At 42.5% G+C, this 25,122-nt stretch overlaps 1 protein-coding gene across 1 annotated transcript in view; it reads left to right on the top strand.

The window, feature by feature from the left end:
- Positions 1 to 25,122, top strand: part of KIAA2012 (KIAA2012 ortholog) — a 131,943-nt gene that overhangs the window by 88,719 nt on the left and 18,102 nt on the right. The window contains exon 16 of the mRNA XM_018060816.1: positions 24,037 to 24,127. Coding sequence (XP_017916305.1) covers positions 24,037 to 24,127 — 91 coding nt within the window. The remainder of the gene's footprint in view (positions 1 to 24,036; positions 24,128 to 25,122) is intronic.

Here is a 25,122-nt window from a genome sequence, read left to right as displayed (position 1 = left end):
CAGTCAAACTTTTAAGCAAGGTTTCTGCTGACCTACATCTCCTGCCACCTCCATTTTAAAAGCTGAGTAACAATAGCCAGGGAAATGTATTCCGGTCTTCAGATCTTCCATATCGTAAATCGCATGTCCAGATTGTGAACACTGATGAGGCTCCAAGGTCTTGGCCAAGTGCAGTGGAGGTTTTACACAGTGCAGAACATGGCCAAATCTAAGCAATGACCAAGTCAGTCAAAACAGATCTCCTGGGAGGGACAGGCCCAGGCTCAGTTCCATAAAGATTACTCAGACAGTCTTTAACCCAATGAAATATCACCACAGAAAATTAAAGAAAGCATTTGCCTGTCCCAAATGATAAATGCTGATGTTCAAAAAGGATTTCAAATCTTTGAAGGGAAATAAAGGAGGGAATGCCAAGGAATTTTTTTAAACTATTTAAGGATCAGTTTTCCCCTCACAGGTCTTACAACTAATTGTCAGGATTTTTTTCCTCCTCTAAATTAAGTAGTGAGCTCCAAGATTAACTATAAGCAATGAGCCAGGGCCACATCCAGTGAGAATACCCCGAGTCTTGGACTTGCTGAGAACACAGCATGCAAGTTTTCACAAGACAGGTCAAATCAGCAACCCCCAAATCAGAGAGGGCTTGGGAAACAGCTCTTATTTTAAATATGAAACTTTTCTTTCTGCCTCTCTTTCTCACCCCCAAAGTCCAAGGAAGGAATAAAATTTCCATTCTTTTGTTTTCTTTGTGGCTGCACTGGGTCTTCACCCCTGTGTGTGGACTTTCTCTAGTTAAACGGTGCACAGGCTTCTCATTGTGGTGGCTTTTCTTGTAGCAAAGCAAGACCTTCAGTAGCTGTAGCCCAGGGTCTCAAGAGTTGTGACTTTCGGGCCCTAGAGCAAGCAGGCTTCAGTGATTGCAGCACGTGGGCTCAGAGGTTGCGGCACATGAGCTTAGTCGCTCTTCTGCATGTGGAATCTTCCCAGACCAGGGATCGAACCTGTGTCCCCTGCATAGGCAGGAAGATTCTTATCCACTGGACCACCAGTGAAGTCCAAAATTTCCATTCTTCTTTCAATTCTTGTTTATTTCCTAGGCCAACTGCTCTCAAACTTCAGTGTGCCTCAGAACCATGTGGAAGACTTGTAAAAATAAAGATGTCTGGGCCTCCAGAGTTTCTGACTCACTAGATCTGGGCTGAGGTCATAGCATTTACAATTTTATTAAGTTCCTCAGTGATTCTGAGGCTAATGGTCCAGGGACCACACTTTGAGAACCACAACCTTGGGCCTTGCTTCGAGGATTTATCTCTCTGAATTTTGACAGTGATTCAGTTTAATCTGTTCTTTTGGACATGATAGGAGTATGAACATTGGAGGGCTCTGTTTAGGCAGCATCACAGTGATCAAGAGCATCTATTATTGGGAATTCCTTGGTGGTCTAGCAGTTGGGACTGTGGGCCGTGGGCCGTGGGCCTGGGTTTAATTCCTGGCCAGGGAACTAGGATCCTGCAAGTCTCACAGTACAGCCAAAAGAAAAAAGAGCACCAATTATCAAATCTGAGTCCCAACGTTCAAATCCTGGCTCCACCATTTACTAACTGTGCAGCTTTGAGTAAGTTACTAAACTTCTCTGGGTATCTTTTCTCTTCATCTGTAAAACGGGGATACTATAGTACTTCTCTTGTTGGGTGGTTGTGACATACAGGAGTTAATACATATAGTGTGCTTGCAAGAATGCTCGGCACACAGTGAGTATTCACTGAAGGTTAGATACCAGGCTACTTCTTAAATACCTTATTTTAGTAGCCCTATCAGGAAAGACTTGTTCTCGGTTTAACGTGATATAACACAATGATTTACTTACTTTCCAAATCTATCTCATTTGCAGGGAGGCAGGGTGGGGTTCTGGCTCTCAGGGGCTGACTGAGTCCTCTTTGAGAGTCCTTCTTCTGCTGAGGTCCGGTCCGGGGCCAGGTAGCAGACCCAGTCTGAATGAGGTCATGTTGCAGTCATGACAGAACCCCTCGGAATGTGGCAGACCTTAAAGTAGTCTCAGGAGATTTGAAAGATCTGGGGAGCCCTGCATGAGTGCAGGGGTTCCCCAGTGACTAACCTGAAACAATATAGGGTGGGAGACAAAAGGCAGATCTGGCAGAAAGCCTTAGAGACCAACCATTTCTATTCTACCAGGAAAAAAGGCCCAGAGCCTCATTGTTCTTTCATGCAAGAGACAGACGCACAGTAGTTAGGATGTTGGTTCTAACAAAGACCAAACAAGAGGGAAGGTTTATTTCTCTCTCAGGGAAGAATCCGAGCTGGCAGGCAGGGGGTGGGACAGCTCCGCTCCACAGGGCTGTCCAGGGACCCAGGCTCTTTCTTATCATCTCTCTGGCACTCCATTTGCTGTCACCCCTGTCTGCCTGGTCAGAGCTGGCTCAGCTTCCCCCTCACCCTGCAGGACACGGGAGGGAAAGGCTCAGCTGCCTTGTAAGAGCCTAATTCAGGAATTGTACCTCTTCCACCTCTGCTCATATCCCGCTGGCTTACCTGGCTACAAGTGAGGTTGGGGAATGAAATGTCTTGCTGTGTGTTCACGTGTCAAGCTAAAATGTGAGGGGGTCTGCCACCCAAACACAGGGCAGAATCGACATTAGGTGGGACTTAGCATCTCTGCCAAGGTGGGTAGATGGCTCTGTCTGGCAGATGCTACCACTTCCCCTACCTCACAGACTCGGAGTCACCATGGTGGGCCATTTCTCTCTTCCTTTTTTTTTTTTTTTGTCTGTGCCACACAGCATGCGAAATCCTAGTTCCCTGACCAGGGATCAAACCCATGCCCCCTGCTTTAGAATCTCAGAGTCCCAGTCCCTGGACCACCAGGGAAGTTCCATTTCTCTCTCTGCTGCAGACACCATACATGTTTTAGCCACCCCGTCTGTGACTGGCCTGAGAAGAGGAGCTTGTGTATCCCTGTTTCCCATTGGTCTTTACAGCGTCAAAGGGAAAACTAAAAATTACGATGCATTTGAGAATTTGCCTGATAACTTTCAAGTGCAGAGACTTCAGTAAGGCTTCAGTGCTCTCATTTCCAGCAACCCCAGTAGGAACTGCCAAAGGAGCCAGACCTCCTTCTTTGAAAATGAGCCCCTTATTAGGGAGCGGCCAACACCAGCTGCTCTCCTTCGCCCTCTCTATCATTTGATGACGCTGCCACTCCCCCCAGAGCACTGAAGTCTAATCCAATTTCACACATACTTATTGCTGCTGCTGCTGCTGCTAAGTTGCTTCAGTCGTGTCCAACTCTGTGCAACTCCATCGACGGCAGCCCACCAGGCTCCTCTGTCCCTGGGATTCTCCAGGCAAGAATACTGGAGTGGGTTGCCATTTCCTTCTCCAACATACTTATTGAGCAACCTCTAAGTACCACATTATAGCCCACATGTTAGGTATGTTTCTTGAAGGCAAGGATGTGCATTATTTAGCCAGGCCTGAAGCGACTTAGCAGCAGCAGCAGATGTTCCATAGATGCATCAGTCCAGTAAATGGAGGCATGAGTGCCTGAGCATTTAGGAGATTCAAGGAAAACAAACCAAGCTCCTACCCTTAAGAGCTTACAGGGAAGACTCAACTTTGGGCTTGGCATACTTGCTGTGAAGAAACAGTGCCTGCAGGGGCTAGTAAGGTCCAAGTCCTCCAGAAGGACTGCACTTACATACCCACAGCCACCAGTCAGGACCTGCATCTGCACAGAAAACACAGAAGCAGCCAATAGGGGTAACCAATAAGGACGAGCCAGTGAGGAGGACCTGGCCCCACTGGCTTCTGTGTGAAGGGCCCTATAGCGGGCATGCTTTCATTAACCCAACAGTCTGGTCTAACTAATGGCTAATGCACTGAGTAGTTATATCATAGTAGAGCTGGCTTTTCTAGCCCTGGTTTTTGTGAGAATCACTGGCCTAGACCCTTTCTAGCTAGAACCTGGGACTTGTCTGAAATCTGGGCAGAATTTGGGGTCTCCTCCCAGACCTTGCTGTTGTTCAGTTGCTCAGTACTGTCTGACTCTTTGCGACCCCACGGACTGCCAGGCTTCCCTGTCCTTCACCATCTCCCAGAGCTTGCTCAAATTCATGTCCATTGAGTCGGTGATGCCATCCAACCATCTTATCCTCTGTTGTCCCCTTCTCCTCCTGCCTTCAATCTTTCCCAGCATCAGGGTCTTTTCCAAGGAGTTAGCTCTTCACATCATGTGGCCAAAGTATTGGAGCTTCAGCTTCAGCATCAGTCCTTCCAATGAATATTCAGGGTTGATTTCCTTTAGGATTAAAATCCACCTCGGACTTGTTAGAAATCTGGGCAGAATCTGGGGTCTCCTCCCAGGCCTACCTGTGCCTTAACAAGATCTTCAAGTGCTTCGTGTGTCCATTATTATTTCAAAAACCCTGGAATAGTCTCATTGAGGAGACTGAGTTTCAGATTTGAAAGATATGGATTCAGTTACCAGTTCTGCCTTTGATGAGGCCCCAGAGCCTAGAGAACATCAATTCTCTGGGCAGTAGATTCCTTTACCTTAAACCAAGGAGGAGGGCTGGATAATCTCTGAGTCCATGTCCCACCCTCACTCTCTCTGCATCTGTGAGTCACCAGGCTTGGTGATAAGTGATAAGGAGCTCTTCTAGCTCTTTCCACCACACCCACTCCCAGGGAAAGCCAACCGCCATTCAACACATAAAGCTCTGCCACCCAGTCAACCTTGGGTGGGCCCTGACCCAGAGAGTCTGGGAGGAGACCAGCAGCTCCCGTGTTGCACAAGGAGCCCAGGCTCAGCCACAGCAGCTGGTGAGTGAGAGCCCAGCAGGTCAAGAATGAGAGTACTGGCTTCATCATGGTCCTCCTGTACCAGCGTGAGGCAGCCAGGAACCTGCTGGCTTCTAGGCTTTGACTTCCTCCCTCATCAGGAAATACCAAGGCCTTACCTTTCAATCTCTACTGCTCATTTCCTGTGATTCAGTGATCTTGGGATTGTTTCTGTTAAAGCGAAGAGTGGAAGTCTCAGTGTTGCCGCCAAGAAGCTCCAGGGTTCAGACCCCAGATTTGGGCCTTCTTGAGTCTTCAAGCTCTCACTACACAAATGGGGATTTCCTTCATTTACTTAGCAACTATTTGCTGATTAGCAGGGTGCTAATTGCCAGGCCCTCCATGACTGGATAAGACACACTCTTTATGGAACACCTACTCTGATAGAGGACCCAGACAGGTGCAGGCATGGTTTAACCCATCTGTGTCTTCAATGTATTTAGCACTCCAAGAGAGCTGGTGCAGACCAACATGGCAGAGATGGGGAAAAGTCAGGGAGGGCTGCCTGGAAGAGGTGATGCCAGACATGCTGGAAGGAGTTTACTGAACCCAGAGTGCATTCACCCATTTGCAATGAAGCCAGTGAGACAGGGGCAGCAGTTTACTCTCACTGTGTGCCAGGCATCAGACTAAGCATTTTCTGCAAATTGCTTCATTTAATTGTTATAACAATCTTGTAAAGAAGGAGCTCTTATTATTTTCATTTTGCCAAAGGGGAAAACTGAGGCACAGAGAAATTAGGGAATATGTCCTTGCTTGTGGGTCATGGTGGAGAGGTCTGACAGAATGTGGTCTACTGGAGAAGGGAATGGCAAACCACTTCAGTATTATTGCCTTGAGAACCCCATGAACAGTATGAAAAGGCAAAATGATAGGATACTGAAAGAGGAACTCCCCAGGTCAGTAGGTGCCCAGCACATTACTGGAGATCACTGGAGAAATAACTCCAGAAAGAATGAAGGGATGGAGCCAAGCAAAAACAATACCCAGCTTTGGATGTGACTGGTGATAGAAGCAAGGTCTGATGCTGTAAAAAGCAATATTGCATAGGAACCTGGAATGTCAGGTCCATGAATCAAGGTAAATGGGAAGTGGTCAGACAAGAGATGGCAAGAGTGAACATCAACATTCTAGGAATCAGTGAACTAAAATGGACTGGAATGGGTGAATTTAACTCAGATGACCATTATATCTACTACTGTGGGCAGGAATCCCTCAGAAGAAATGGAGTAGCCATTATGGTCAACAAAAGACTCCAAAATGCAGTACTTGGATACAATCTCAAAAACGACAGAATGATCTCTGTTCGTTTCCAAGGCAAACCATTCAATATCACAGTAATCCAAGTCTATGCCCCAACCAGTAATGCTGAAGAAGCTGAAGTTGAACGGTTCTATGAAGACCTTCAAGGCCTTTTAGAACTAACACCCCAAAAAGATGTCCTTTTCAATATAGGGGACTGGAATGCAAAAGTAGGAAGTCAAGAAACACCTGGAGTAACAGGCAAATTTGGCCTTGGAATGCAGAATGAAGCAGGGCAAAGACTAACAGTTTTACCAAGAAAATGCACTGGTCATAGCAAACACCCTCTTCCAACAACACAAGAGAAGACTCTACACATGGACATCACCAGATGGTCAACACCGAAATCAGATTGATTATATTCTTTGCAGCCAAAGATGGAGAAGCTCTATACAGTCAGCAAAAACAAGACCAGGAGCTGACTTTGGCTCAGATCATGAACTCCTTATTGCCAAATTCAGACTTAAATTGAAGAAAGTAGGGAAAACCACTAGACCATTCAGGTATGACCTAAATCAAATCCCTTATGATTATACAGTGGAAGTGAGAAATAGATTTAAGAGACTAGATCTGATAGACAGAGTGCCTGATGAACTATGGAATGAGGTTCGTGACATTGTACAGGAGACAGGGATTAAGACGATCCCCATGGAAAAGAAATGCAAAAAAGCAAAATGGTGGTCTGGGGAGGCCTTACAAATAGCTGTGAAAAGAAGAGAGGCGAAAAGCAAAGGAGAAAAGGAAAGATATCAGCATCTGAATGCAGAGCTCCAAAGAATAGCAAGGAGAGATAAGAAAGCCTTCTTCAGCGATCAATGCAAAGAAATAGATTAAAAGAACAGAATGGGAAAGGCTAGAGATCTCTTCAAGAAAATTAGAGATACCAAGGGAACATTTCATGCAAAGATGGGCTCGATAAAGGACAGAAATGGTATGGACCTAACAGAAGCAGAAGATATTAAGAAGAGGTGGCAAGAATACACAGAAGAACTGTACAAAAAAGATCTTCACAACCCAGATAATCACGATGGTGTGATCACTCACCTAGAGCCAGACATCCTGGAATGTGAAGTCAAGTGGGCCTTAGAAAGCATCACTATGAACAAAGCTAGTGGAAGTGATGGAATTCCAGTAGAGCTGTTTCAAATCCTGAAAGATGATGCTGTGAAAGTGCTGCACTCAATATGCCAGCCGATTTGGAAAACTCAGCAGCGGCCACAGGAATGGAAAAGGTCAGTTTTCATTCCAATCCCAAAGAAAGGCAATGCCAAAGAATGCTCAAACTACCGCACAAGTGCACTCATCTTATATGCTAGTAAAGTAATGCTCAAAATTCTCCAAGCCAGGCTTCAGCAATATGTGAACCGTGGACTTCCAGATGTTCAAGCTGGTTTTAGAAAAGGCAGAGGAACCAGAGATCAAATTGCCAACATCCGCTGGATCATGGAAAAAGCAAGAGAGTTCCAGAAACACATCTATTTCTGCTTTATTGACTATGCCAAAGCCTTTGACTATGTGGATCACAAGAAACTGTGGAAAATTCTGAAAGAGATGGGAATACCAGACCACCTGACCTGCCTCTTGAGAAATCTGTATGCAGGTCAGGAAGCAACAGTTAGAACTGGACATGGAACAACAGACTGGTTCCAAATAGGAAAAGGAGTATGTCAAGGCTGTATATTGTCACCCTGCTTATTTAACTTATATGCAGAGTACATCATGAGAAATGCTGGAAGAAACACAAGCTGGAATCAAGATTGCCGGGAGAAATATCAATAAGCTCAGATATGCAGATGACACCACCCTTATGGCAGAAACTGAAGAGGAACCAAAAAGCCTCTTGATGAAAGTGAAGGAAGAGAGCGAAAAAGTTGGCTTAAAGCTCAACATTCAGAAAACAAAGATCATGGCATCTGGTCCCATCACTTCATGGGAAATAGATGGGGAAACAGTGGAAACAGGGTCAGACTTTTTTTGGGGGGCTCCAAAATCACTGCAGATGGTGACTGCAGCCATGAAATTAAAAGATGCTTACTCCTTGGAAGAAAAGTTATGACCAACCTAGACAGCATATTCAAAAGCAGAGACATTACTTTGCCAACTAAGGTTCGCCTAGTCAAGGCTATGGTTTTTTCTGTGGTCATGTGTGGATGTGAGAGTTGGACTGTGAAGAAGGCTGAGCACCGAAGAATTGATGCTTTTGAACTGTGGTGTTAGAGAAGATTCTTGAGAGTCCCTTGGACTGCAAGGAGATCCAACCAGTCCATTGTGAAGGAGATCAGCCCCAGGATTTCTTTGGAAGGAATGATGCTAAAGCTGAAACTCCAGTACTTTGGCCACCTCAGGTGAACAGTTGACTCATTGGAAAAGCCTCTGATGCTGGGAGGGATTGGGGGCAGGAGGAGAAGGGGATGACAGAGGATGAGATGGCTGGATGGCATCACTGACGCGATGGACGTGAGTCTGAGTGAACTCCGGGAGCTGGTGATGGACAGGGAGGCCTGGCATGCTGCGTGCGATTCTTGGGGTCGCAAAGAGTTGGACACGACTGAGCTACTGAGCTGAACTGAACTGTCCTTTCTCACAGAACTGGGCAGAGGCAAGGCTGCAGACTCCATCTGTAGAGATCAATTCTCCCGGTTGTTAACAGTTACCAAAAGGAACGTTTGCAGACCCTGGAGTGCTGGCAGGTAGAAGGGGAGAAAGCAGAAAGGTCAAAGGGGAACGGAGAAGAAATGCTTCCCACACACACCCAGGAGAAATCGGAATGAAGAGAGTCTTCAGGCAGGTTTTCCAAGAGGAAAAAAAAAATGTGTGGTAAATCGGGGAGAGGGAGGAGAGGCCAGAAGGGCCCAGCAGCAGCTGTCTCTGCCTCCCAGGGGGTGGCGGCTTCTCTGGTTCCCGCCCCGCGCGCCCACCGGAGGCTCCCGGACCTGCAGCGCCGCCAGCATCAGGCCTTCCCCACCTGTCCTTCCTGACCTCCTTGCCGCGAGGCCGGGACTGCAGCCTCGGTTGGCTCCTGAGGGTCTGTGCTCCGGGCCTCCTGTGTCGGTTTTGTCCTCTCCCAGCTGTGGTGTGTGATGTCTCTCCCTGCCAAGACCTCCTGCGGATCCCAGGCCTGGGTGAACACCCTCAGAGCCAGACAGTCTCAAAATGTGCCCAACAGGCTGACTCAGACTCTAGAAGAAGGTGGAAGGCAGGCAAATGGGCAACACTCTGAAGTGCCAGCCACAGTATAAACTTTGCCATTTATAAAGTTTATCTTTTGGCTAGCTTTCGGGACATCGTCACTTGGGTAGAGAAAAGGGAAGGAATGTTTGACACTTACTCTGAAGCAGATCACTTTACAAGGTGCTTTTTTTTTCTTTTGGTACTTTTATCTCATTTTATCCTCACCATAATCGTATAAGATAAGGTGCTTTATCCCTGTTTCACAGAGGAGGCAAATGAGGCTGAGAGGTTAGGTAACTAACCCATGGTCACACAGCCCTAAGTGAAGGAGCTGAGCCATGAACCCAGGTTTCTATACTCCAAGCCCCTGGCTCTTTAAAAGTGGTAAAAGCTGTCCATGTGTTTCTGATTAGGAAATAATTACAAGGTCGGAGAAACACCACAAAATTATGGCAGCATTTTTTCTTTTTTAAGCCAGCATGAAACTTGGAGATTATTTAGAATCTCTATTGTAGGTAAAGGAACTTGAGGTCTAAAAGCCAAGAGAATCCTGCAAAACCGTGGCTAATAATGAAAACCGAGGTAACCCAAGTCTGTCTCAACTCAGTGTCCCTAGGTGTTTCATTTAGTTTAGATCAATTTAGTTTGGTTTTGAAGGCGTTTCCTCAGGAGCAGTTCCCAACTCCAGGAATAAACAGCTCCGAAAGGAACAAGAATCATGACTCCCTAATCTGTGCCAAGAAGTGAAGCAGCCATTGATGAAAAGTTTCTCTTACAGCCGGGGAGAAAATAGGGAGACCAGAAGGATGTACCCAGGGGAGGAGGCACTGCTCCTGCACCAGCATCCATAGCCTGGAAGGCGCGTCCCACTGCAAGAGGGCCGCCTCACGAGGTGGGCCTCGGCTCCTCACGTCCAGAACTGCTCTGCCTTGGTCTGCAGAGTCTCCCTACACTGCCAGGCCCCGCTGCCTGGAGCCCTGGCCCCGGGCTCAGCGTGGTCTGCTAGCTCTTAGCAGCCTAGATGACCTGCACGCTCTATCACTCCTTTATTTTTCCTTCTGGAAAGGATTTCAAAGTTCTCCTCTATAGTGAGAAGTGGCTCACTATAAAAGACCGTTTCTGGCTCACTCCACTCAGCCCAGGATGGAAACCCCCCAGAATCCCAGAATACAGCTGTTGCCCCTTGATCCTGAAAATCCTCTTCACCTCCAAGGAAGTAAAGCTTATTTCTAACTTGACACTCAAATTCATCAAAACCAAAAAGAAGTTGAAACTAGAGACAAGAACAGCAGAAGAAAGAAAATTTATAGACCAGTCTCACTCATATACGTGTATCCAAACCTACCACAACTGAATTCAGTTTACCCCACAAACTGAAAATGGTCTAACACTCAAAAATCTGTATCTGTACTTAGGATCATCTCAATAGATGCAAAAGGAAAAATCAATTTATAAAATTCACCCATTTGACTGAAAATGATCAAACTAGGAATGAAAGAGGAATACCTGACTTTGTTAAAGAGTAGTTTACATCACACTTGAATGCCTCATTAGAGGCAAGACTAGGATAAGGACGCCCTCTATCACTGCTTCTCTTTCACCATCGTTCCAGTACAGTAGAGAAAGCAAAATAAGGGAAACAGAAGAGAATACAAAGGAGGAAATGACACTGTCATTATTCTCAGACAATAGTACTACTTAGGTAAAAAGTCTGAAGGCCTCTAAAGACAAGCTATTAAAAGACAAACAAAATTCAGCAAGATTACTAAACGTAGTTGTTCAGTCTTGTGTCTGACTCCTTGCAGCCCCATGGCCTGCAGCACACCAAGCCTCCCTGCCCTTCAATATCTCTCTGAGTCTGCTCAAACTTATGTCCAGTGAGTCGATGATGCCATCCAATCATCTCATCCTCTGTCACCCCCTTCTCCTCCTGCCCTCAATCTTTCCCTAACTATAGATCAATATACAAAAATCAATTGTGGAAAAAATTAGTGTTTGCAAAATAAAGTACAATTTATAATGCAATTTTAAAATAATTCTTATTATAAAAAACATCAAACATGCACAAAGATGGACAGGACAGTGAGTCTCATGTACCCATCTCCTGGCCAATACTGTTCACCCATATTCCCAATCCCTTCTTCTCTTCCATAGTATTTGAAACCAGTTCCAGGCTCATACCCTTTTACTCATATACATGTGAGTACATATCTCTAAAAGACAAGAAAAGACTCTTGACATAACCATAATACCACTGTTGTTCTAAAAATTAGAACTATTCTTTAATATAATTGGATATCCAATCAGTTTTTTCAACATCCTAATTATCTCAAAATTATTATAATTGTTTTTTATTTTGTTTGTGGTTGGTTAATATGACTTTTTTTGGTTGACATATGGCTTTATCAGTTTTCCTCATTTATTTTTCTCCCTCATTTAGTTTATTTTTAGGAAATTGGGTCACTTGCCCTATAGAGTTTCCCACAATCTAGACTTTGCTGATTGTGTTCTCATGGTACAGTTTTCCATGCTTCTCTGTCTTCTGTATTTTCCGTAAATTAGTACTTAGCTCTAGAGACTTGATCAGAGGCAAGTTTGGTTTTTCCATTTGACAAGACGACTTTACGGAGGAGGGCACTGTGTTCTTGTTCTTCCCTGGGGAGGCATGGTGTTTACTGGTCTCTTCATGATGCTAGCAGCTGCAGATCCCTTAATTCATTAGAGGTTATGAAATAGTAATATTGAAATCCTATCATACTTTCTTCTTTTATTACTTGGGAAACTACTGCTAAAATTTTTTTTCCTTCTACTGTTTAGTTGTCTAGTGGTATCGATTATAAGGGAAGGCAGAATAAATGTAATTTTAAGACATATATAGTATGTATGTATCTTATATTAATATACATATATAATTATTATTATAATATAAAATATTGTATATATCCTATGTATATAAAATACACACATATATATATCCTAGCAATAAATCAATAAATCTAAAATAGGTATTAGACTTTCATGAAGAAATTATAAATTTTATTAAATTAACTAAAAATAGGCCTGAATAAATATAATATTCTGTATAATACTACATATAATATTCATAGATTTGAAGGTGACAGTTCTCCCTAAATGTATCTATTAATTCAATGAAACTCCATTTTAAAAAATCCCCAATAGGGTTTTTGGTGGAAGCTGATCCCAAAATTCATAAAGAAGGGCCAAAAATAGCCAATACAATTTTGAAGAAAAGCAAAGAGGAAGAGTTTCCCTAGTCAAATATCAAAAATTACTTTAAGGTTGTATGATGTTGACTTAGGGACAGACAGAATAAAAAATCTAGAAATAAATGCACCCCTATATATTGGAGAAGGAAATGGCAGCCCACTCCACTGTTCTTGCCTGGAGAATCCCAGGGACGGGGGAGACTGGTGGGCTGCCGTGTCTGGGGTCGCACAGAGTCGGACACGACTGAAGCAACTTAGCAGCAGCAGCAGCAGCATATAGAAATGATATGTGGAAAAGTATTATAAAACAGTGGGGAAAGCAAAAACTATTATTCACTATATAATTTTGAGATAACTGGTTATCCAATTTTTAATCCTTGCTTCACAAAGTATCAGATATATTCAGGATCTAAGTGTGAAAAGCAAAATTCTTAAGCCTTTAGAAGAAAATATACAAGAATATATTTATGAATTAAAGAAGGGAAAATTTTCTTACACGTGATTCAAAATACAAACCAAAAAGAAAATTATTGACAAGCCCAATTATATTAGAATTAAAGTTTTTGACGTTACAGTTTAAAAGAGAAATACAGAAGACAATTTCTGTAGTGCATTTAACCAACAAAGTATTAGCACCCCAAATGCACCAAAAACTGCTACTAATAAAGAATGATAAAGACAATGAACTCAAATGAAAAATGGGTTGTTGTGGGGTTTTTTTGTTTTTGTCTTCTTTAGGGGGGAACCTAAATAAATAACCATTTATTTATTAGTCAAGCTTGCTAATCAGGAAAATTCAAATTAAAACAAAAAGAGATATCATTTCATAAAGATTAGATTAGCAAAAAAATTTTAAGTCTCTAAACACTCATTATTTATAAAGGTATGGAGTTTTAGAAACTCAGAGCAATTTGGAAATACCCAATAATACCCAATAAATTGAATGGATGGACAGACGATGAGATGGTTGGATGGCATCACCAACTCGATGGACATGAGTCTGAGCAAGCTCCAGGAGTTGGTGATGGACAGGGAAGCCTGGTGTGCTTCAGTCCATGGGATCACAAAGAGTCAGACACAACTGAGCAACTGAACTGAACTGAATAAATTGAAGATGCATGTACTCTGCAACCCAGCAAGTCCATTCCTAGATATACCTTAGAGAAACTCACATGTAAACAGTTACTCACTCAAGAAGGTACCTTGCAGCATTGTTTGTAATCACCAAAAAAAAACCAAACAAAAAAAAACCGAAATAAAACAGCCATCAACACCAAAATGGATAAATAAATTGTAGTAGGTTTATACAACGGAATGGGCTTCTGTGTGGCTCAGACAGTAAAGAATCTGCCTGCAATGCTTCTATCCCTGGGTCAGAAAGATCCCCTGGAAAAGGGAATGGCAACCCACACCAGTATTCTTCCCTGGAAAATTCCATGGACAGAGGAGCCTGGGTCACAAAGAGTTGGACACAACTGAGCAAGTAACACCATACAATGAAATATGGCTTCCAAGGTGACACTAATGATAAAGAACCCACCTACCAATGCAGGAGACATAAGAGACATGGGTTTAATCCCTGGGTTGGGAAAATCCCCTGGAGAAGAACATGGCAACCACTCCAGTAATCTTTGCCTGGAGAATCCCATGGGCAGAGGAGCCTGGTGGGCTACAGTCCTCAAGGTCACACAGAATCAGACACAACTGAAGTGACTTAGCACACACATATACAATGGAATAAGGTACAGCAGCTTAAAATAAATGAATGGAAACTATGTGTATTAACAGGGATTAATCTCAAAAACATGGACTTCTCAGGTAGCTCAGAAGTACAGAATCCACCTGCCAAGCAGAAGACACGGCTTCATCCCTGGGTTGGGAAGATCCCCTGGAGGAGGGCATGGCAACCCACTCCAGTATTCTTGCCTGGGAAATTCCATGGACAGTGGAGCCTGGCAGCTACAGCCCATGGGGTCACAAAACAGTAGAACATGACTGAGTGACTAAACAACAATAACAATCTCAAAGACAAAATGATAAGCAAAATAAAGCAGGTTTCATAAGTGATATAATACTATTGATACAAAGTTTTAATATGCAAAATAACATCATCTGTTGTTTATAGGTGCATTTATATGTGGTAAAGATATAAAAATAAACATAAGGACTGTGTCAATCAGTCCCCAGGTCTCACTAAAAGTCAATACAACAGTACTATCCAGGGTAGCTCTGCTGCTGCTGCTAAGTCGCTTCAATCATGTCCGACTCTGTGCAACCCCATAGACGGCAGCCCACCAGACTCCCCCATCCCTGGGATTCTCCAGGCAAAAACACTAGAGTGGGTTCAGTGTAGCTCTCAGTTCAGTTCAGTTCAGTCTCTCAGTCGTATCCAACTCTTTGCGACACCATGAATCGCAGCACGCCAGGCCTCCCTGTCCACACCAACTCTCAGAGTTTACCCAAACTCATCGAGACAGTCTGTCCCCTTTCCCTCCTGCCCCCAATCCCTCCCAGCATCAGAGTCTTTTCCAATGAGTCAACTCTTCGCATGAGGTGGCCAAAGTATTGGAGTTTCAGCTTCAGCATCAGTCCTTCCAATGAACACCCAGGACTGACCTCCTATAGGATAGACTAGTTGGATCTCCTTGCAGTCCAAGGGACTCTCAAGATCTTCTCCAACACCACAGTTCAAAAGCATCAATTCTTCGTCACTCAGCTTTCTTCACAGTCCAACTCTCACATCCACACATGACCTCTGGAAAAACCATAGCCTTGACTAGACAAACCTTTGTTGGCAAAGTAATATCTCTGCTTTTTAATATACTATCTAGGTTGGTCATAACTTTCCTTCCAAGGAGTAAGCATCTTTTAATTTCATGGCTGCAGTCACCATCTGCAGTGATTTTGGAGCCCAAAAAAAGAAAGTCTGACACTGTTTCCACTGTTTCCCCATCTATTTCCCATGAAGTAATGGGACCAGATGCCATGATCTTCGTTTTCTGAATGTTGAGCTTTAAGCCAACTTTTTCACTCTGCTCTTTCACTTTCATCAAGAGGCCTTTTAGTTCCTCTTCACTTTCTGCCTTAAGAGTGGTATTATCTGCATATCTGAGGTCATTGATATTTCTCCCGGCAATCTTGATTCCAGCTTGTGCTTCTTCCAGTCCAGCATTTCTCATGATGTACTCTGCATAGAAGTTAAATAAGCAGGGTGACAATATACAGCCTTGACATACTCCTTTTCCTATTTGGAACCAGTCTGTTGTTCCATGTCCAGTTCTAACTGTTGCTTCCTGACCTGCATACAGATTTCTCAAGAGGCAGGTCAGGTGGTCTGGTATTCCCATCTCTTTCAGAATTTTCCACAGTTTCTTGTGATCCACACAGTCAAAGGCTTTGGCATAGTCAATAAAGCAAAAGTAGATGTTTTTCTGGAACTTTCTTGCTTTTTCCATGATCCAGCAGATGTTGGCAATTTGATCTCTGGTTCCTCTGCCTTTTCTAAAACCAGCTTGAACATCTGGAAGTTCACGGTTCACATATTGTCGAAGCCTGGCTTGGAGAATTTTGAGCATTACTTTACTAGCATGTGAGATGAGTGCAATCATACGGTAGTTTGAGCATTCTTTGGCATTGCCTTTCTTTGGGATTGGAATGAAAACTGACCTTTTCCGGTCCTGTGGCCACTGCTGAGTTTTCCAAATCGGCTGGCATATTGAGTGCAGCACTTTCACAGCATCATCTTTCAGGATTTGAAACAGCTCTACTGGAATTCCATCACTTCCACTAGCTTTGTTCATAGTGATGCTTTCTAAGGCCCACTTGACTTCACATTCCAGGATGTCTGGCTCTAGGTGAGTGATCACACCATCGTGATTATCTGGGTTGTGAACATCTTTTTTGTACAGTTCTTCTGCGTATTCTTGCCATCTCTTCTTAATATCTTCTGCTTCTGTTAGGTCCATACCATTTCTGCCCTTTATCGAGCCCATCTTTGCATGAAATGTTCCCTTGGTATCTCTAATTTTCTTGAAGAGATCTCTAGCCTTTCCCATTCTGTTCTTTCCTCTATTTCTTTGCATTGATCGCTGAGGAAGGCTTTCTTATCTCTCCTTGCTATTCTTTGGAGCTCTGCATTCAGATGCTGATATCTTTCCTTTCCTCCATTGCCTTTTGCTTCCCTTCTTTTCACAGCTATTTGTAAGTCCTCATCAGACAGCCATTTTGCTTTTTTGCATTTCTTTTCCATGGGGATTGTATTGATCCCTGTCTCCTGTACAATGTCACGAACCACCATCCATAGTTCATCAGGCACTCTGTCTATCAGATCTAGTCCCTTAAATCTATTTCTCACTTCCACTGTGTAGCCATGAGGGATTTGGTTTAGGTCATACCTGAATGGTCTAGTGGTTTCCCCTACTTTCTTCAATTTAAGTCTGAATTTGGCAATAAGGAGTTCATGATCTGGGCCACAGTCAGCTCCCAGTCTTGTTTTTTTGCTGACTGTATAGAGCTTCTCCATCTTTGGCTGCAAAGAATATAATCAATCTGATTTCGGTGTTGACCATCTGGTGATGTCCATGTGTAGAGTCTTCTCTTGTGTTGTTGGAAGAGGGTGTTTGCTATGACCAATGCGTTCTCTTGGCAAAACTCTATTAGCCTTTGCCCTGCTTCCTTCTGCATTCCAAGGCCCAATTTGCCTGTTACTCTGGGTGTTTCTTGACTTCCTACTTTTGCATTCCAGTCCCCTATGTTGAAAAGGACATCTTTTTTGGGTGTTAGTTCTGAAAGGCCTTGTAGGTCTTCATAGAACAGTTCAACTTCAGCTTCTTCAGCATTACTGGTTGGGGCATAGCCTTGGATTACCGTGATATTGACTGGTTTGCCTTGGAAATGAACAGAGATCATTCTGTCGTTTTTGAGATTGCATCCAAGTACTGCATTTCGGGCTCTTTTGTTGACCATGATGGCTACTCCATTTCTTCTGAGGGATTCCTGCCCACAGTAGTAGATATAATGGTCATCTGAGTTAAATTCACCCATTCCAGTCCATTTTAGTTTGCTGATTCCTAGAATGTTGATGTTCACTCTTGCCATCTCCTGTTTGACCACTTCCAGCTTGCCTTGATTCATGGACCTGACATTCCAGGTTCCTATGCAATATTGCTCTTTACAGCATCAGAACTTGCTTCTATCATCAGTCACATCCACCACTGGGTATTGTTTTTGCTTTGGCTCCATCCCTTCATTCTTTCTGGAGTTATTTCTCCAGTGATCTCCAGTAATGTGTTGGGCACCTACTGACCTGGGGAGTTCCTCTTTCAGTATCCTATCATTTTGCCTTTTCATACTGTTCATGGGGTTCTCAAGGTGAGAATAGTGAAGCAGTTTGCCATTCCCTTCTCCAGTGGACCACATTCTGTCAGACCTCTCCACCATGACCCGTCCGTCTTGGGTGGCCCCACATGGCATGGCTTAGTTTCATTGAGTTAGACAAGGCTGTGGTCCGTGTGATCAGATTGACTAGTTTTCTGTGATTACGGTTTCAGTGTGTCTGCCCTCTGATGCCGTCTCGCAACACATACCGTCTTACTTGGGTTTCTCTTACCTTGGACGTGGGGTATCTCTTCATGGCTGCTCCAGCAAAGCGCAGCTGCTATTCCTTACCTTGGACTAGTGCGCCTCCCGACCTTGAACATGGAGTAGCTCCTCTCGGCCCTCCTGCGCCCACACCGCCGCCGCTCCTTGGACGTGGGTTAGCTCCTCTCGGCCGCCGCCCCGACCTCGGATTTGGGGTAGCGCCTCTCGGCCGCTCCCGCGCCATCGCAGCCTGGTAGCTCTACTGGTTGTTAGAATCTGGAAGTTCTGTTAGTGTGTGCAATCAGTGTGTCCAACTCTTTGCCACCCCATGGACTGGGGCCCGCCAGGCTCCTCTGTCCATGGGATTCTCTAGGCAGGAATACTGGAGTGGGTTGCCATTTCGTCCTCCAGGGGATCTTCCCAACCTGGGGATCGAACCCACGTCTCCTATGTTTCCTGCATTGGCAGGCAGACTCTTTACCACTGAGCCACCTGGAAGAGACCTGTGTAGGAGAGGAAAAACTTTTCTTCTACTCTCTTTGAGGCCCTCGCTGGGCCTTAAAAATTAAAATGACAAAGACAGACTAATAAGAGAAAAGCACACAAATTTATTTGATACAAGCTTTATGTCACAAGGGAGGTTTTATTAAGAAATAAGGACCCGAAGAAGTCGTTAAGCCTAAGCATTTTTTTTAAGTAGGTTTGATGAAGAGTGGAAAGTTGTGGGAAAATGTGATAGGAGAAAGGGGTAAGTACAAAGGGTAATCAAGTGGAGGAAAGAGAGCAAGGCTTGTTTGTCTGCTTTCCTCTCAGAGTCCCTCTGTCTTCAGAGATAAGGGTGCTCCCTTCCTTCAGATATTGAGTTGGCCAAAAAGTTTGTTTGAGTTTTTCCATAACATCTTACAGAAAAACCCAAACAAATTTTTCGGCCAACCAATAGAACCTACCTCTTACATGAGTAGCAGGTCTGATAATTTGCACTCCCCTTTCTCAGATTCCTTTGGCTTAAAGTAGTCAATATGCCAAGGTGCAGTGTTTAGGGGGTAGCATATTCTGAACTCAGTTGATAAATCCCAAATTTAAGGGCTTCCATGGTGGTTTAGTGGTAAAGAATCTGCCTATATTGCAGGAGATGGGGGTTCAATCCCCAGGTCGGGAAGACCCCCTGGAGAAGGAAATGGCAACCAACTCCAGTATTCCTGCCAGGATAATCCCACGGACAGAGGAGCCTGGCGGACTATAGTCTATGGGGTCACAAAGAGTTGGACATGACTTAGTGACTCCCCTCTGGGGAGAGAGTGAGAGAAATAGGATTTTATGTGATACAATAAAGTCTTAGGTGATATCTGAATTGTTTTATCTCTTCAAAAAAAATGTGCATCAAATACGGCAAAATGTTAAGATTTCACAAAGGTAGGTGGTAAGTACATGGGTAATCATTATACAGCAGTTTTTCTATGCTCTGCTGTTCTAGCTTTTTAAAAAAAGTTAAAATTGTACGTTATTAGTCAAAGTGCTGACTTGGTTTATTCCAATACTTCATAAAGATAAGGTTGTTTTACCAGAGAAGCAAAACAAAACACTGTTCTATGGTCCACACCCTAGTGAGGGGATATCAATTCTAATCAAAACCGTAAAATCACACCAGTTGTAAACCCTCAGCTTTTGGTCAATACAAAAGCGCCCTCTGCTGGTCATATAGTGCTTTGTCCCAAATTTCAAAACAGTGGTGAAGAGCAGTGAAATACGTTCCATGAGATAGATTTTACTGAGCCGGCAAGTTAGGGAAAGAAACCCTCACAGAATTCCCCTTAATCACAGAAATACTTATATCAGTTCCCACTCTCTATTAATATTTACATGTTATCCAAGACCAAATAAATTCCGGGTACCAAGCCAATCAACCTTTCCAGCTTCCTCAACAACCTCATACATTGACAATTTTGTCCCCACTCCAAAGTCTGGAGGTTGATGTATGAGACAGTAGATGCCATCCTTAACATTTGGCAATAGCAGAAAGGAACCCAAGTGCCTCTGCATGGCAGTGCGGACACCACTGAACACTGAAAAATGAGTAAACTATTACTACTATTAAGGGAATAATGCTGGTGGGATAACAGGTACATTTTTTCTTTTCAAATCTTTTTTTGAAGTTACCAGTTCAGTTGCTCAGTTGTGTCCGACTCTTTGCAGCCCCATGGACTGCAGCACACCAAGCTTCCCTGTCCATCACCAGCTCTTGGAGCTTACTCAAACTCGTATCCATTGAGTCAGTGATGCCATCCAACCATCTTATCCTCTGCCATCCCCTTTTCCTCCTGCCTTCAATCTTTCCCAGCATAAGCGTCTTCTCCAATAAGTCAGCTCTTCTTATAAAGTAGCCAAACTATTGGAGTTTCAGCTTCAGCATCAGTCCTTCCAATGAATATTCAGGACTGATTTCCTTTAGGATGGACTGATTGGATCTCCTTGCAGTCCGAGGGACTCTCAAGAGTCTTCTCCAACACCACAATTCAAAAGCATCAATTCTTCAGTGCTCAGCCTTCTTTATGGTCCAACTCTCACATTCATACATGACTACTGAAAAAACCATAGCTTTGACTACATGGACCTTTGTTGGCAAAGTAATAACGTCTCTGCTTTTTAATATGCTGTCTATGTTGATATAGCTTTTCTTCCAAGGAGCAAGGAACTTCTAATCTAATGGCTGCAGTCACCATCTGCAGTGATTTTGGAGCCCAAAACAATAAATTCTCTCACTGTTTCCATGGTTTCCCCACCTATTTGCCATGAAGTGATGGGACCGGATGCCATGATCGTAGTTTTCTGAATGTTGAGTTTTAAACCAACTTTTTCGCTCTCCTCTTTCACTTTCATCAAGAGGTTCTTTGAAGTTATGATATCTTTAAATAAACAAAATTGAGGAAAAATCAATTAATTCGTGCAAGAATCTACTGCTCAAAGAGAGAGGGGATTGAATAGTAGAGTCTTCCTTTCAAAAATTTTTAAAACTTTTTAAATTATTTCATTTTTCTTTGTTTTACTTTGTGCTAGTATCCATCTTCCCCACTAAAATTTAAGCTTCCTGAGACCAGGGTGTGTATCCATCCTACTCACCACTATATTCCTAGCACCTAATATAATGACCATCATGTAGCAGGTATTTAATAAACATGGGATAAATGAAGGGATGGATGACCATTTCTTTGGCATGTAAATTGGTACAAATTTTCTGGGAAGAAATTCAGCAATAGACATTTTACCCAAAAGCCTGTACACTCTTCAATAGTAATAGATGTGGACAAAGAATTAAGTCCTTTGGTAAACAGAAACATTCCTGATAAGCATATGCTATATAAAGTACATTTTAGTTATAAAAACTCAAAACAACTTGAATTTTAAAAGCTACACGTTTGGTTAAGTCAATTAAGGTATCCATAGGATGACATGCCATACTGTTATTAAAATCATTTTTAGAATATTTAATGATATGGGAGATTCTAATAACATAAAAGTTGATTTGAATTATATGTATCATTTCATTAACTTATTAAAATATGAGTGTATATTTACTATATATGCATGAAAGTATATACACCAAAATATTTGCTGTAGTTGTATGTAAGTAGAGGGATCATGAGTCAAGGTTTTTTGGGGTTTTGGGGGTCTTGTTGTAGTGGTGGGGTCTTTTTTTTTTTTTGATTCTTGTTTTTAGCAAGTGCTAGCACTGTTTTAAACACTTTATTTGTATTAATATATCTTCAGTTTAGTTCAGTTCAGTCGCTCAGTCGTGTCCAACTCTTTGCAACTCCATGAATTGCAGCACGCCAGGCCTCCCTGTCCATCACCACCTCCCAGAGTTCACCCAAACTCATGTCCATCGAGTCGGTGATGCCATCCAGCCATCTCCTCCTCTGTCATCCCCTTCTCCTCCTGCCCCCAATCCCTCCCAGCATCAGAGTCTTTTCCAATGAGTCAACTCTTCGCATGAGGTGGCCATAAAACTTAACTTTGTTAAGCTTTTTAAACAGCCTTATAATAAATTACACCTATTTAAATTGTACAATTAGATAAATTATCTTTAAGTGTTAAATATTGCTATTTTTCTATAAAGATTTTAATGCAATCAACTTCACTTTTCCTTAGATTTTAATTGTATATAATTATTTAGTAGAATATAAAATTATTCAACCATCAGTTTTCTTCTATAGAAACATTAAATATTGCTCTGATTTGAAGGGGCAGCTTCTAGTTTTCTGGAGATATAATTGACATATAACATTGCAATTAGTTTAAGAGGTACCACATAATGATGTGATATATATTGCAAAGTGGTTACCACAGTTAACATCAGTCAGCACACAGTTACTTTTTTTCCTTGGGATGAGAACTCAAGGTCTACTAGGTACGTTCTGATACATGTCTGTACTCATGAAACTCACCACGGTCAAGACAAAACATTTCATCTTTTCCAAACGATTCTTCTGCCTCTAGTCTCTAACACCAGTCTCTCTCATTTCCAAACCAATCTGCTTTCTGGCACTATAGACTGGTTTTCACTTTCTAGAATTTATATAAATGGAAGCATACCATGTATACCATTCTTTGGTTGCTTTCACTCCACATAATTCTTTTGAGATTCATCCATATCGCTGAGTGTATCAATATTTCCTTTCTATTTGCTACTGAGTAGTATTGCATTGTATGTATATACTAGCATTTTATCCATTCACCTGTTGATGGGTATGTCGGTTGTTATAAGTTTTTGACTATTGCAAATAAAGTTGCTATGACCATTTGTGTATAAGTACTTATGTGGACATATGCTTTCATCCTTTTTGAGTAAAATACCTAGGAGTATAATGGTTGGATGATATGGTATATTTAATATTTAATTTTTCAAGAAACAGTCAAACCGTTTTCCTAAGTGATTGCACCATTTTACATTCTAAACAACAGTGAATTTGCATTCTGGTTCCTCTGGATCTTTGTTAATTCTCAGTATAGTCAGTCTTTTTAGTCATTCTAATAATTACGTGTTGACGGGGAGGGTTCTGATTTATACTTGTGTTTTCCTATATTCTTCAATGAAATATATCTTTCATGATTAAAAATTGTTTAAAGTAACTAAAATTAAAAGTATCCTAGTCTAATATGAAGTCAGTCTGGAGACTCTTCTCATTCTAAAAACTACCCAGTGTGGTCTTCAGAGAACCCAGCAATAGCTGTGTAGCCTGCATAAACCTTCCTCAAAATATAAGAATTTTTAATCAATTTTCTTTTCAAGGTTATAACAATGCTGGGGTTTTAAGAAAAAATTTAAACACCCATAAACCCCTTTAACATATTATTTCCTCTTTCTGTTTTCTCTTCCAGCTCTTATCCATCTACACACATATTTTATAGAGCTTTCACACACAATTCTATAGTCTACTATTTTTTACTTGTCGTTATATTTTCCATACTGCTGACTTATCTTTTCAACCATAATTTTAAATGTCAAAATAATGCATTGCAAATTTCCCATTGTTTGGCTGTTTCTAATTTTTTATTATTGATGATGTTGTAATGAACAACTTTGTACAAAAAGCTTGTTTCTTCTTTTAAGTTATTTCCTTATGATAATACCCAGGAGTGAGATTCCTGATCAAAGACAAGAACGTTTTTCTAGATCTTGGTATGTACTGTCATATCGCTTTCCCAATGGGGCTTACTGATTTTAATATCACTTGCCATGTGTCAGCTCTAGTTTCTGCAGTATTTGTGAATTTCCTAGGTATAACATACCCTATTGTTCTAATTGGCATGCTGTTGACTGCTCACCAGGTAGATGTATTCTCGTGTCTGGGATCACAGCCTGCTGTCCTTTGCTGATTCAGGATGCTCTTTGTCTTTGCAGACCCAGTGCCGAGGAATATGACCCTTGACCCTCTTTGTGCTTCCCTGGCTGAGCACATGCAGACCCCTGAGGCAGATACTGTCCAAAAGGCGTAAGTATTCAAAGCCGTCCTAACATGGACTTCTCAACTTTTGGTTTTCTTTGCTTTTAATGAACTTCATTTCTGTTTTTTCCTAAGCGACATGAAGATTCTCAGCTAACCAACCACAGGCTCTGGCAGCCAGAATCAAATTACTAGCTAAGAAACAAAGATTTGGGGAAAAGATTATATCGTGATGTATTTCCTACTTTTAAACCTGTTCTTTGGCTGGGTGGGTGAGAAGCAAAGTTGAACTCTAAACCGTGTGGAAGCTGCTTTCTCCATTTCTCCACGTCTGAGCTCTGCGGCCATGCCCAGAAAGCATGGGCAACTCAACCTTGGTTTCTCCTCTCAGCATTCACCCAGCCCTGGGTAAAATCAATAATACCATTAATACTAATAAATTGCTAACATGTATTAAGTGCTTCCTACGTGCTGACTATGTGCTAACTATGAGCTCCTCAGCCAGCAGCTCAGCCAGTCAGGCTTAGTCACTTGACCTAAGCCTTGTTTGGCAGTAGCAGCTGGAACGACAGCCTCTTGTGACCTCCCATGAGCCTCAGTGATATGCGAATCTGCCCTCACCTGCCTTGTGGTATAAGGATTCCCTCCTGGGTCAAAAAAAGGCTGGGTGTTCCCTAGGAATAAAGAAGGATGAGCACTTGGGTGGTGAGGCAGCTATCTGAAGAATTCCACTTTTTAACTTTTGTATTTCATCTTCTCCAAAATGGATTTAAACTGCTTATAATAACACACACCCCCAGCCTATCCACACACACAAAAAAAGACTAGACAATACCCCCCCCAAATTTTTTTAATCTGGAGGAAAAGAAAAGAGGACATCAACAATCTTCAATAAGTGACTAAAGTTCAGACTTTCCAAAAAAAGAGAAAACTGAAAAATTGAAAACTTCAGACTTTCAGACTGAATGTGAACGCAAAAAAAGCCAAAAAGGAGCAACTCAGTCAGGTTTCGTGGTTTTCATTTGCAGCATGCTTATTCCTCA

The sequence above is a fragment of the Capra hircus genome, chromosome 2, assembly GCF_001704415.2.
Source record: "Capra hircus breed San Clemente chromosome 2, ASM170441v1, whole genome shotgun sequence".
Taxonomy (NCBI): domain Eukaryota; kingdom Metazoa; phylum Chordata; class Mammalia; order Artiodactyla; family Bovidae; genus Capra; species Capra hircus.
The sequence above is the reverse complement of the archived record's forward strand: the minus strand, read 5'-3'. Positions and strand labels throughout refer to the sequence as shown.